Source organism: Elephas maximus, chromosome 7, assembly GCF_024166365.1.
Source record: "Elephas maximus indicus isolate mEleMax1 chromosome 7, mEleMax1 primary haplotype, whole genome shotgun sequence".
Lineage (NCBI taxonomy): Eukaryota > Metazoa > Chordata > Mammalia > Proboscidea > Elephantidae > Elephas > Elephas maximus.
In genome coordinates this window covers 135,449,525-135,463,550 of record NC_064825.1, presented here as the reverse complement: position 1 = coordinate 135,463,550, position 14,026 = coordinate 135,449,525, and the positions used below count along the sequence as shown (strand labels likewise).

The following is a 14,026-nucleotide window of genomic DNA, read 5'->3' as shown; positions in this document are numbered from 1 at the left end:
TGGATAAACAGATTATGGTATATTCACACAATGGAATACTACGCAACGATAAAGAACAACTTTGAATCCACGAAACAGCTCATAACATGGATGAATCTGGAAGGCATTATGCTGAGTGAAATTAGTCAATCGCAAATGGATAAATATTGTATGAGACCACTATTATAAGAACACAAGAAAAGGTTTAAACACAGAAGAAAACATTCTTTGATGGTTACAAGGGTGGGGAGGGAGGGAGGGAGGGGGTGTTCAGTAATTAGACAGTAGACAAGCATCTTAGGTGAAGGGAAGGACAACACACAATTCAGGGGAAGTCAGTACCACTGGACTAAACCAAAGCTAAGAAGTTTCCTGAACACAACCAAACACTTCAAGGGACAGAGTAGCAGGGGCAGGGGCCTGGGGACCATGGTTTCAGGGGACATCTAGGTCAACTGAAATAACAAAGTTTATTAAGAAAATGTTCTGCATCCCACTTTGGTGAGCGGTGTCTGGGGTCTTAAAAGCTTGCAAACCGCCATCTAAGATGCATCAGTTGGTCCCAACCTACCTGGAGCGAAGAAGAATGAAGAACACCAAAGACACAAGGAAAATATTAGGCCAAGAGACAAAAGGGGCCACATAAACCGGAGACTCCATCAGTACGAGACCAGGAGAACTAGATGGTACCTGGCAACCACTAATGACCACCCTGACAGGGAACGAAACAGAAAGTCCCTGTCACAGCAGGAGAAAAGTGGGGTGTAAAACTCAAATTCTAGTAAAAAGACTAGACTTAATGGTCTGACAGACTGGAGGAACCCCAGAAGACATGGCCCCCAGTCTCTCTGTTAACCCAGAACTAAAAGCATTCCTGAAGCCAACTCTTCAGACAAAGATTACACTGGACTACAAGACATAAAATGATACTCGTGAAGAGTGTGCTTCTTAATTCAAGTAGATACATGAGACTAAATGGGCAGCTCCTGTCTGGAGGTCAGATGAGAAGGCAGGAAGGGACAAGAGCTGGTTGGACGGACACGGGAGATCCAGGGTGAAAAGGAGGAGTGTGTTGTTACATTACAGGGATAGCAACTAGGGTTACATAACAGTGTGTGTATAAATTTTTGTATGAGGAACTAACTTGAGTTGTAAACTTTCACCTAAAGCACAATATAAATAAATAAATAAAAAGAGAAGTTGGTGGTTTGAACCCAACCCAGTGGCGCTATGAGGGAAAAAAAAACAAAAAACTCTACGGTGCTCAGTTCTACTCTGAGAGATGTGGGCGCTAGGATCTGGAGTCGACTCAGTGACGACCGGTTTTTGGCGCCCAAGCACAGGCCGGAAATGAGGCTTCCGTATGTGAGCCCCCAGAGACACCCCCATCTGCCAGGGTCTCTGGAAAACTGCCTAGAGACTTCGAACCCCAAGCAGGCAGCAAGTCTTAGAAAACTTATTCCCAGGCAAGGTCCCCTTTAACATCTAAAGGCATCCCCTGATTAAGCCGTGGGCATAAGCTAGGACTACCCTGGGACAGCCAGGGTCCAGCAAACCAGAGCAGCAAATCGTGCCAAAGTGTTAACTGATGTAAACAGGACTCTGATTGTGTCGGAGCCCTGGTGGCACAGTGATTAAAAGCCCGGCTGCTAACCAGAAGATCAGCAGTTCGAATCCACCAGCTGCTCCTTGGGAACCTTATGGGGCAGTTCTGCTCTGTACTGTAGGGTCACTATGACTGGGAAATGATTCCATAGCAACATGTTCGGTTTTGGGGTGATTGTGTTACCATTTTTTAAAGTTGTTTGTTTATATGTATTGTAAGCAGTAGTATATTTTTAAAATAAATATTAGTTGTTATGTGCCATCGAGTCAATTCCAACTCATAGTGACCCCATCTGACAGGGCAGAACTGCCCCATGGGGTTTCCTAGGCTGTAAACTTTCCCACCACCACGTGTCTGTCAGTTTGTTGTACTGCAGTGGCTTACATGTTGCCGTGAAACTAGAAGCTTTGCTACCAGTATTTCAAATACTAGCAGTATACCCAAGGTGGACAGGTTTCAGCTGAATTTCCAGACTAAGACAGACTAGGAAGAAGGACCCTGCAGTCTACTTCTGAAAAGCATTAGCCAGTGAAAACCTTATGAATAGCGGCGGAACATTGTCTGATACAGTGCTGGAAGATGAGCCCCCCAGGTTGGAAGGCACTCAAAAGATGACTGAGGAAGAGCTGCCTCCTCAAAGTAGAGCCGACCTTAATGACGTGGATGGAGTAAAGCTTTCGGGACCTTTGTTTGCTGTTGTGGCATGACTCAAAATGAGAAGAAACAGCTGCAAACATCCATTAATAACTGGAACATGGGACGTATGAAGTATGCATCTAGGAAAATTGGAAGTCATCAGAAATGAAATGGAACACATAAACATCAATATCCTAGGCATTAGTGAGCTGAAATGGACTGATATTAGCCATTTTGAATCAGACAATCATATAGTCTACTATGCTGGGAATGACAACGCAAAGAGGAATGGTGTTGCATCCATCATCAAAAAGAACATTTCAAGATCTATCCTGAAGTACAACGCTGTCAGTGATAGGATAATATCCATACGCCTACAAGGAAGACCAGTTAATACGACTATTATTCAAATTTACACACCAACCACTAAGGCCAAAGATGAAGAAATTGGAGATTTTTACCAACTTCTGCAGTCTGAAATCGATCAAACATGCAATCAGGATGCATTGATAATTACTGGTGATTGGAATGAGAAAATTGGAAACAAAAAAGGAGGATCAGTAATTGGAAAACATGGCCTTGATGATAGAAATGATGCCGGAGATCACATGATAGAATTTTGCAAGACCAATGACTTCTTCATTGCAAATAGCTTTTTTCAACAACATAAACAGTGAGCATACAAGTGAATCTCGCCAGATGGAATATACAGGAATCAAATTGACTACATCTGTGGAAAAAGACAATGGAAAAGCTCAGTATCATCAGTCAGATCATCAATTGCTCATGTGTAAGTTCAAGATGAAACTGAAGAAAATTAGAACAAGTACACGAGAGCCAAAGTACCACATGCCTTGAGTATATCCCACCTGAATTTAGAGACCATCTCAAGAATAGATTTGACACATTGAACACTACTGACCGAAGAAGACCAGATGAGTTGTGGAGTGACATCAAGGACATCATACATGAAGAAAGCAAGAGGTCATTAAAAAGACAGGAAAGAAAGAAAAGACCAAAATGGATGTCAGAAAAGGCTCTGAAACTTGTTCTTGAATGTAGAGTAGCTAAACTGAAAGAAGAAATGATGAAGTAAAAGAGCTGAACAGAAGATTTCAAAGGATGGCTCGAAAAGACAAAGTAAAGTATTATCATGACACATGCAGAGAGCTGGCAATGGAAAACCAAAGGAGAAGAATATGCACAGTCTTTCCTAAACTACAAGAACTGAAGAAAAACATCAAGCCTCAAGTTGCACTATTGAAGAATTTTACTGGGAAATTATTAAATGATGCAGGAAGCATCAAAAGAAGATGGAAGGAATACACAGAGTCACTATACCAAAAAGACTTGGTCTACATTCAACCATTTCAAGAGGTGGCATATGATCAGGAACCGATGGTACTGAAGGAAGACGTCCAAGCTGCTCTGAAGACATTGGCGAAAAACAAGGCTCCGGGAATGGATGGAATATCAACTGAGATGTTTCAACACACAGAGGCAGCGCTGGAGGTGCTCACTCGTCTATGCCAAGAAATTTGAAAGACAGCTTCCTGGCCAACTGACTGGAAGAGATCCATATTTATGCCCATTCCCAAGAAAGGTGATCCAACCGAATGTGGAAATTATAGGACAATATCATTAATATCACACGCAAGCAAAATTCTGCTGAAGATCGTTCAAAAACGCCTGCAACAGTATATCGACAGGAAACTGCCAGAAATTCAGGCCAGTTTCAGAAGAGGACGTGGAACCAGGGATATTACTGCTGATGTCAGATGGATCCTGGCTGAAAGCAGAGAATACCAGAAGGATGTTTACCTGTGTTTTATTGACTATGCAAAGGCATTCGACTGTGTGGATCATAACAAACTATGGATAACACTGCGAAGAATGGGAATTCCAGAACACTTAATTGTGCTCATGAGGAACCTTTACATAGATCAAGAGGCAGTTGTTCGGACAGAACAAGGGGATACTAATTGGTTTAAAGTCAGGAAAGGTGTGCGTCAGGGTTGTATCCTTTCACCATACTTGTTCAATCTGTATGCTGAGCAAATTATCCAAGAAGCTGGACCATTGGAGGAAGACTCATTAACAGTTTGTGTTATGCTGATGACACCACCTTGTTTGCTGAGAGTGAAGAGGACTTGAAGCACTTACTGATGAAGATCAAAGACCACAGCCTTCAGTGTGGATTACACCTCAACATAAAGAAAACAGAATCCTCACAACCGGACCAATGAGCAACTTCATGATAAATGGTGAAAATATTGAAGTTGTCAAGGATTTCATTTTACCTGGATCCACAATCACGCCCATGGACGCAGCAGTCAAGAAATCAAACGACATGTTGCATTGGGCAAATCTGCTGCAAAGGACCTCTTTAAAGTATTCAAAAGCAAAGATGTCACTTTAAGGACGAAGGTACACCTGACCCAAGCCACGGTGCTTTCTATTGCCTCACACGCGTGTGAAAGCTGGACAATGACTAAGGAAGAACAAAGAAGAGATGACGCGTTTGAATCATGGTGTTGGCGAAGAATATTGAATACACCATGGACTGCCAGAAGAACGAACAAACCTGTCTTGGAAGAAGTGCAGCCAGAGTGCTTCTTAGAGGCGAGGATGGGGAGACTTTGTCTCACACGCTTTGGACATGTTATCAGGAGGGACCAGTCCATGAAGAAGGACATCAAGCTTGGTAAAGTAGAGGGTCAGTGAAAAAGTGGAAGACCCTCAACGAGATGGATTGACACAGCGGCTGCAACAATGGGCTCAAGCCAAAGGACTGTGAGGATGGGGTAGGACCGGGCAGTGTTTCGTTCCGCTGTACATGGGGTCGCTCTGAGTCGGAGCTGACTCCCCGGCACCTAACAACAATCTTTCCCAGGATAGATTGCTAGGTCTTTCTCCTGCAGGGCCACTGGGTGAGTAAAAATCATCAGCTTTCAGTTACCAGCCGCCCGCTTAACCGCTGCACAACCAGGGCTCCTAAATATTAGTTAAAAAAATAATTAATATTTTCTTGGTAAATCAAAGTTTCCAACCTGCCACTGGCCTGAGACTGCCCATTCCTTGGGCAGCACTGCCCTCTGGTGGCGGCATACCTCCTGGAGCGTGGAGGGAAATGGCCTTGTGCACCTGTAGGTCTCATCTCGCTCTGCAGGAAGCCCTGGCCAGGGTGCCCCCCGTGGGATGAGAGCTGCAGGAGGCCAGGGGTCCTGGGCTTGGTAGGATTGAGGCTTCAGGGATGCAGCTGCCCGGCCCCACCTCTTCCCCTGGCCTGGTGGGCCCTCTCCCCAGCTTTGGGCCTCCTCTGTGTTTCCCTTGAAGCCTTACCCCCATAGCCAGTCCTCTGCTCCGAGATGTACTTCTCCAGCCGAAGCCGCAGCTCTGTGGGGCCATCCGACGCCCCACAGGATGACGCCCCAGGGTCACCCGGCCCCACCAGGATAAAGTGTGAGTGGTTGTTGTCCAGGCGGCAGAGGGGGCCCTGGCTGTCACCGTTGTCTTCTGGGTAGTAAACTGGGGTGTCCCCCTGGGCCCAGAGGGGAGACGAGTGGCGCCCTCAGAAGGCAACTGGTACCGCCCCAAGGCACCCCCTCCCTGCCCCAGAAGCCCTAGGCCACCCTAGGCCTGTTTCCCCACCCCTTGGACTGTCCGTGGCACTGGGCCCAAGGGTGGGTGTGGGTGGGAGGGGCTTCCTCTAGGATGGTGACTGCAGGGACCAGGCTGACCTCCCTTGGTGGCCTTGCCTCAGACAGACCCCAGGCTGGGGGGTTGGCGAGGCATGAACGAGGACAGACCGGAGCCCCTTGCCCAGGGCTGCAGGGGCTGGTGGGGTGGTGGAGCTGAGCCTGGCCCTTTTGGGCTCCTGCCCTGAGGCTGGGCCTTGGGTCCCAGGCCCACACGTCTGCCTGGGGCTTTCCCTAGGCGACGCTGCCACCTGCTGGCCACGCGGCATTTCCTGGGCTCCTCCTCCTTCCCCCAGCTCAGAGTCGTGCCTCCACAGCTTTGCCTCCTACTTCAGTCCTTCAGAGCACCTGTCTCCATCACCTTTGTCACCCCACTGAGCCTGTAAGCCCCCATCTGTCTGTCTGTCCATCTGTCTGTCTGTCCACTGCTGTCTCCCAGCCTCCAGGACAGGCTGGCAAACAGGAAAGTTTGGTGAATAAGGCCCCACCCACAGGTGGCTGGGTGTGGCCAGCCTCCAGGCCCAACTGGCCACCCGGCAGTGGCCTGGCAGCCGGTGCTTGAGGCGGTGCTCACCTGGGCAGCATCTAGAAGCTGGCGGTGCAGGACCCGGCCCAGCGGAGCGATGCCGACGGCCACCACGCGGACCTTGGCGGACGTGCTGGCCAGCAAGTGGTCCCGCACAGCCTGCCCCACGTGCCGGGCGAGGCCCACCTGGAGTGCACTGGTGAGAATCCAGGCCCCTGGGGGGAACAGATGCTGGGGTCACTGCACTCCGCAGCTTGACGCCCTCTTCCAGGCAGGCTCCCACCCGCTTGCCGCCCTCTTCGGAGGATGGCCCTGCCCCCTCGGCCCAGCAAGCAGTGAATGTTCTGGGTACTGGGGAGGCCTTGTGGCATGGATGGCGGAGACTGAGGCGCACCCAAAGAGGGCAGGCCCCCGGCCAAGGCTGCTCAGTAGCTCGCGTCCATCCAGGACCAAGGCCCAGGTGTCCAGGTACCCGGGTGTCCAGGTGCCCAGGTGCCCAGGCTGCCGGCAGCTCTACCTTCTCAGTGCAGTGGCAGTGCCCCCCGCCCCTGGGGTTTCCACCTGGGGGCTGGGTGTCCCTGGTGGGCTCTGTCCTGGGACAGAGCAGGTCCCAGCCCATCCAGTTACAGGGATGGACTGGAAAGGGGGTGCCCTTCCCAATGACACATCATCTGACCCCGTCAGGCTCGAAAGCCTCTTTTCTACACAAGGAGCTTGGGAACCCCAATCCTTACCCCCGATTTCCTGCATGCAGAGCAGCTGAGAATCCTACCCAGTTAGTGACCCTGAGGGAGGCGGGGGAGAGCAGCCCCCACATGCTCCCTTTGTGTTGGGGGCTGGGTAGATGGCAGGGGGCATCTCCCCGAAGCTGGTGGGCCCCACCCCTGGGGGATGTCTCTAAGACAGAAGCAGGATCCTCCTGGGGGGTGGCCCTATGCCTGTAGGAGCCCTCAGGCCGCTGGCTCTGTGCGGTACCTTCCAGGGCTACTGGCTCGCATGCACACGTACACGCACCCATCCACCCACACATGCACCCACACGCGCACCCACACACGCCCCCACGCACAGACCAACCCAGCCACGCAAACAGACACACCCACCCACACACACACACCCGCATTGCCACGCAGGGAGAGGCGGCACTGGGAGTCACCTCCTGGGGGTGCTCCTGCCTGGGGACCCTTGGCCCCAGACCACCCATGCGGCCTCACCTGTGCTCTGCGCCGCCTTCACCAGCCCCTTACGGAGAACGTCCCTGAGCCAGGGCTTCATGGCGAAAGGCCGCTCCTCGCCCACCAGGGACACTACCAGGTTGGGGGCCGGCAGGTGCCACTCAGCCAGCATGAGGTCGAATAGGGCAGCAGGGGCCACGTCGCTGGGCACCTTCACAAACTACGGGAGCGAGGGAGGAACTGGGCAGCTTTGGGGCAGTTGGGCATGGGGGGGCCCCAGGGGGATCAGAGGGGATAGATGGGGACTGGACACCAGGGGGGATGACACTAGGGGGTCGGCACCAGGGTGGCTGGCAGGAGGAAAGGGTCCCTGACTCTGGGGGCAGGGCCCAGGCTGGCTCTGCCGCTGACCGCTGACCGGCAGGGTGGCCTTGGCAGTCCCCATCCCCCCGAAGCCCCCCCTGCTCCAGACCGGAGGTGCTGGATCGTAGGGGGGTCCTGATCACCCTTGTGCCAGGCCACCTGGACCACCTGGGGCTGGTTCCCTCAGCACCTCTGACCACTTAGGTAGACCCTCTGCGCTGGCAGTGTGGGGGTGGGGTTATTCCAGGGCCCCTACACCCAGAGGGACCCCAGCTCCCACACTGCCCGTTTGGGCTCTGAGCACTGCCCAAGTTTTGGGGGGAGGAAGTGAGGGTTGAACAGTTCAAGGGCATGGTGGGGTGACTGGGGCAAGGGGTGGCTGCTCTTACCTTGCCACGCTTCTTCCCAGACCCACCAAAGTCAAGCTCGCCCCGGCACAGGCTCGGCCCCCACCGGTCTCCAGTGTCCCTGGGGCTGCTGGCACTGGGGCCCTGGGTGCCCTCCATGGGTGCCTCTCTGCAGAACAGAGTGATGCCTGAGGGAGTGAGGGGGCCCTAGCCCCCTCCCATCAGGGAAGCCCTCGACCCAGCCAATGTGGCAGAGACCTGGGCACCCCCACGAAGGTGTCTCTGCCCCGTGATAGACACCTGCACCATTGGCTTCTCCCCCCAGCGTCAGCAGTGCCTCAGGACCCCCAGGACTTGGAGTCTCACCTGCCCAGGTGAGGATGGGGAGAGCCCGCGCACCCACCAGCTCTGACTGGGGTGGGGCTGGAGCCAGTGCCCCTTACCCCTGCCCCCATGGGCTGCCAGCCAAGCAGCTGGGCTCCGGGCTCTTGCCCCACACTCACCCCGACCCGAGCACCTCAGGCCGGCCGCTCCTGTCACTGTGTCTACTCAGGCGGCTTGCACAGGGGGTATGCTGGAGACCCTGAGAACTTAGCCCAGGACTCGCAGCCTTCCTCCCCCTAAACCGCACACTCCAGCCCACACTCCAGTTGGCCCCTGGATGGGGATAGGTCACCTGGGCAGAGCAGGTAGGGCAGGTGAGAGGTGAGGCAGGTGACATAGCTCAAGTGTGGGTAGAGGGAGGGGGCGAGGTCACCCCCACAGACCAGCCTCAATTGCCCAGGCGGTGGGCCCAGGAGGCTAGAAGGGGTTGCCCTTGCCTGAGGTCACACAACACATCAGTAGCAGAACCCAGCCCCCCAAGAGTTCCCCCACTGCAGGCCGCACCTCAGCAAACGAGGGGGAAAAACCAGAAAGCCAAAACCGTTGCTGTTGAGTCGATTTCAACTCACAGTGATCCTACAGGACAGAGTAAAGCTGCCCCACAGGATTTCCAAGGAGCAGCTGGTGGATTCAAATTGCCGACTTTTTGGTTAGCAGCCGTAGCTCTTAACCACTGCACTACAAGGGCTCCAAATGGGGGAGAAGAGTCTAAAGAGCGGCCAGCCAGTCGCCCCCTGCCCAGACGGTCTGCTCATATCTCCCAGCAGCCCATGTAACAGGAAAGCTACCCCCCTACACTGGGAGGGTGGAGGGGGGGCAGTTGCCTGGGACCTGCTCGGGGGCAAGAGTGGGATTCCACCCCTACCTACCAGTTGGAGCACCCCGTGCCTCCCGGCCGCACTGCCTGCTGCCTCCCAGCCGCCTGACCATCCCAGGACCACGGCCCGGCCCCATCCTGGCCTTGCTCTGACCCTTCCTGCAAAACTCGGTGGTGGGGGCGAATCTGTGCCTCCATCTGCTCCCCTAGAACTGAGCTTAGGCCCGGCCTGGGGAGCAGCACAAAACCCTGAACACCAGGACCAAGATGTCCTGAGAGCCCAAAGGCCTGTGGGCCCATGAGGCCCAGGAGCCTTATGTGGCCTGTAGGCTCCGTGAACCCAGGTGGACCGTGGCTCCCTAGGTTCTGTGGGTCACCAGGCTGCTGTGGGCAGGGAGCAGACACCATGCCCCGTGTCTTACCTGGGGTGGCTGGCAGCACCCCCATCCCACCGAGCTGTTTTCGGCTTCTCCCGGGTCAGCCCCACCCTGCCATCTCACTGCCCAGGTGTCCTAGGGAGTGTCCGCCATGAACAGGACTCTTTATGAGCAGAGCAGAAAGCCTTTTGTGGCCCTCCCGGGGCCTCCTGTTCTTAAGGGTCCCTTTGTTCCTCAGCCTGGGCCCACCTGTTCACACAGGAGAGCAGGCAGCGCGCAGGGGCCTGAGCTGGCACGATGGGCCTGGGCAGTGAGCTAAGGCCGAAGTCCTTCCTGCCTGCCAACCCAGCTGTGCCCGGGGCTGCGGGGCCCCATGCAAATCCAGCCGAGCTGTGCGGTGCAGGCAGGCCACCACCCCCGGGCCCCGCCTCCATCTGGCAGGGCTGGCACCCGGCGGTCACTCCATGCTCTCTGCACCCTCGAAGCCCCCCCAGGGAGGGGATGCGAATTCCACCACCCCACCCCCTCCCAGTTCAGGAACTCAGTTGCGGGGGGCCTTGAGGAACAAGATTTGAATACGGCCTCCCAAGCTGGCAAAAATTTGCCTGCTGGTTTTTGTATTGGAGGCCAGAGTCGGTGACTGGCCTTGGGGGGGCGGTTGGGGTGGGGGGAGTACGTGGGGGTCGGTGGGGGGCCTGGTCGCCCAGTGGCACATCCCTGGCCACATCACGTGCCCCTTAAGTGGGTGGCTGGAGGTACCCCCCTGCCCAAAGTATGGGGGGCCTGGACTCCAGCCATGACCCTCACCTGCGGGCTGGGCTGACCTGGGTGACTTCACCGTCCTCGCCAGCCCTGTGCGCCTCAGGCCTTTGGTCACAGATGGGACCCCCTCACCTCCTACCTGTGGGTGACCCCCAGCCTGGCTCCTGCTGAGAGTGCTCAGGCCCTCACCCACCTCTGTGTAAAGAGCCAGACAAAGACCCAGGCCACAGGTCCTTCCCACACCCCCCTCAGATCCTCTCTCTCACAGGGCAGGTAGGGCTCCTGGGTCCCAGAAGCTGAGCAGGAGTGTTGAAGGTCAGCCTCCTGTCCCCTGGGGCCCCTGCAGTCCCCTTCCCACTTGGGGCCTGCCCCATCCCCCAGACTCAGAGTGGAATAAGGTGGCCGCCTCACCCATGTTGCCCAGGCAGCCCTGAGAGGGACCCAAGCCCAGCCCCCAGCTTCCCTGCCGAGGACCGAGGGGCACTGGGCAGCGTGCCAGATGCCAGGCAAATGGGCCACCAGGAGGGGGGGAAAGCAAACGGGGGGGGGGATTTGCATGAGCAGGTGCCTAGGCCTTTAATCACTCCCTCCCCCCCAGTGTGTTCTAGAAGCCGGGGAGCTGGGAGCCCCTTGGGACCACTGGCTGAGCTCTTCTCAGGCTACCCCCAGAGGTGGGCTCTGGGGCTCCTGCTGGGGGGCACGGCCACCCTTAGCCCGAGGCCATCACAGAAGGCGTCAGCCAGCTGACTGTGGCACCCCTGTCATCCACGAGAGCCCGGCATGGGGCCAAGACAGGCAGGCTCTGTAGCCCAAGGCCCCAGCCCGGTCCTCCCTCCTGGCTCTGTGACCTGGGGCAGGTTCCCTGACTCTCTGGGCCTGTTTCTTGTCTGTTCGCACAGGCAGTAATGAGGAGAAGGCTCCGGAATGGTCCCTGCACATGCAGGCATGAAGTCAGGTATGCCCCTCTCCCTTGCCAAGATGAAGGGTCTCCCTGGGCTGGGGGCCCTCCCTGGGGCTGGGGTCTCCTAGGGCTGGGGGGCAGGGGCGGGAAATCAGGCTGCAGAGGCAGTTGCTCCAACAGCGGGGGCACAGCCAGAACGCCTCAGCCGTCTCCCCCCTCAGCCTCACACACCCTGACCCACCAGGTACCTGGCTTCAGAGCCCCCCACCTGCCAGGATGCTTGCGGAGGCACTGCCCCAAGGTCTTGGACCCCAGCCCATGGGGTCGCCCCTCCCCATGCCTACCCCAGGCACTGGCTTTGGACCTGGGGTGCAGGTCAGCCTGTCCCCCAGGTCCCAAGAAGAGAGGCCCCCTTTCCAAATGCAGTCCCAGGGAGGTGGAGCCCTCCCTGTGCCAAAGATGTCGGGATGTGGCCAGGGTCCCATGATGCCTGTCATGCCTCCCCTCCTGCCCCCAGCCTTCCTGCCCAGGGAGCAGGTGGGCCTTCCTGCCCCCTACATGGGCACACCTACCTGCCCACCTGCTGCCCGGTGCCCTGGTATGCGGCTGCTGGCCCAGGTGCAGGGAGAAGCTCTCTGCCCACCACACAGGGTGCGACTGAGATCCTGCCTTCCTCCTCCCAGCCTCGCCCCTCCTCCCCAGCCTCTTCCCTGCCCACTGCACCCAGGAAGCCCAGCCCTAAACAAACTCGGAGCCCAGGCCCAGCCTTCCTTCAGAGGGTCAGCCTCTCTATGTCTGATTAGCCCAGCCAGCTTGCAGGGTACATCCCATCTGATGGGGCAGCCCTGGTGCCGAGTGGTGACCCTTGCTTGTGGTCAGCACCACCCCCCACAATCAAGCTTGGGTGTGGCCTGCGGCTGGGCTCAAGTCCAGTCAGTGTCACACCCTGACCTGGGATTGGACAGGGCTCCTCCTGCCTCAGTTCCCTCCGAGCCTGTTTCTCCAACAGGTAGGAGCAGGAGCTGCCTACCCAACCAGTGTCACAGGGGTGGTGGACTCCAGAGCACGAGGCTTACTGAGGCCATCCCAGCCATCCCGTGGAGGACAGCACAGTCAGACAGACTGCCCCAGCGCCCCTCGACCCCTGCCTCCCCACCCTTGCACTGCCCCTGGGAAGGGTGGTCCTGGCAGGAACTGTGAACACACACCAGCCAAAGTCAAAATGGCCCCCACAGCATGTCTTCACAGGAAAGTGAGGCCTGACAGGGGCCGTGGGGGTGCCTTGTGGGGCCCACAGTCTTCAAGCTCCTGACCCCTCTGGACCTCAGTTTCTCTGTCTGTGAAATGAGGATTCTAGTGGGACGGCTTCCAGGAGGTTGTGGGGATTCCACAATGTCTTAGTCACCTGGTGCTGCTATAACAGAAATACAAGTGGACGGCTTTAACAAAAAGAAATTTAGTCTCTCAGTTTAGGAGGCTAGAAATCTGAATTCAGGGTGCCAGTTCTAGGGTAAGGCTCGCTCTCTCTGTTGGCTCTGGGGGAAGTTCCTTGTCATCAATCTTCCCCTGGGTCTAGGATTTTCTCAGCACAGGGACCCTGGGTCCAAAGATGAGCTCCACTCCCAGCTCTTCTTTCTTGGTGGTAGGAGGTCCCTGTCTCTCTGCTGCTTCTCTCTCATTTTATCTCTTGTAAGATAAAAGGTGATGCAGGCCACACCCCAGGGAAGCTCCCCTTACATTGGATCAGGGCTGGGACCCAAGTAAGGGTGCTGAATCCCACCCTAATCCTCATTAAACATGGCCTAATCCTGCCTCATTAACATAATGGACAGCTGACTCCTAAATGGGACCATAACCACAGGCACAGAGGCTAAGATTTACAGTGCATTACAGAATGGAGGATAATTACAACAGATCACAAAATGGAGGATAATTACATCAGAGGACAAAATGGAGAATAATTACATCAGATCACAAAATGGAGGACAACCACACAATGCTGGGAATCACGGCTTAGCCAAGTTGACACTTATTTTGGGTGGACACAATTCAATCCATGACACATGGGTAACACACAAAGAAAGCAGAGCCCGGAAAATGCTTCTGTACCTGCTTCTCCAAGGAGACCCCTGCTGAGGGACTCCTTGCACCCTGAGCTTTCAGGATTAGTGGACGCTGTCAGGACTCGGGGTCTGGACACCAGGGCCTCTGCAGTGTGACCCACTGGCCTCAAGAGGGCACTGCAGGATCGCAGCTGGGCAGCCATCCTCGTACCGTAGCTGCCTGGGGTCGCCTGGAGCCCTTAGTGAGGAGACAGGCCTGAGGATTGTTTGGTAAAAACATGGGGCGACTCAGTACCAGGGCATCAGGTAAATTAGACTCCAGGTCAGGGACCCCACAAGCCCAGGGCCTGAGCCCCTGTAGGGCCAGTTCTGAGAGGCCAGCAGGGCCAGAACCC

At 55.5% G+C, this 14,026-nt stretch overlaps 1 protein-coding gene across 1 annotated transcript in view; it reads right to left on the bottom strand.

Moving 5' to 3' along the window:
* TRPM5 (transient receptor potential cation channel subfamily M member 5) overlaps positions 1-10,034 on the bottom strand; it is a 29,605-nt gene extending 19,571 nt beyond the window's left edge. The window contains exons 1-5 of the mRNA XM_049892845.1: positions 9,951-10,034; positions 8,370-8,496; positions 7,657-7,837; positions 6,494-6,660; positions 5,564-5,762 (exon numbers count right to left, since the gene is read on the bottom strand). Coding sequence (XP_049748802.1) covers positions 5,564-5,762; positions 6,494-6,660; positions 7,657-7,837; positions 8,370-8,486 — 664 coding nt within the window. The 5' untranslated portion in view covers positions 8,487-8,496; positions 9,951-10,034. The remainder of the gene's footprint in view (positions 1-5,563; positions 5,763-6,493; positions 6,661-7,656; positions 7,838-8,369; positions 8,497-9,950) is intronic.
* Positions 10,035-14,026: the final 3,992 nt, after the last annotated feature.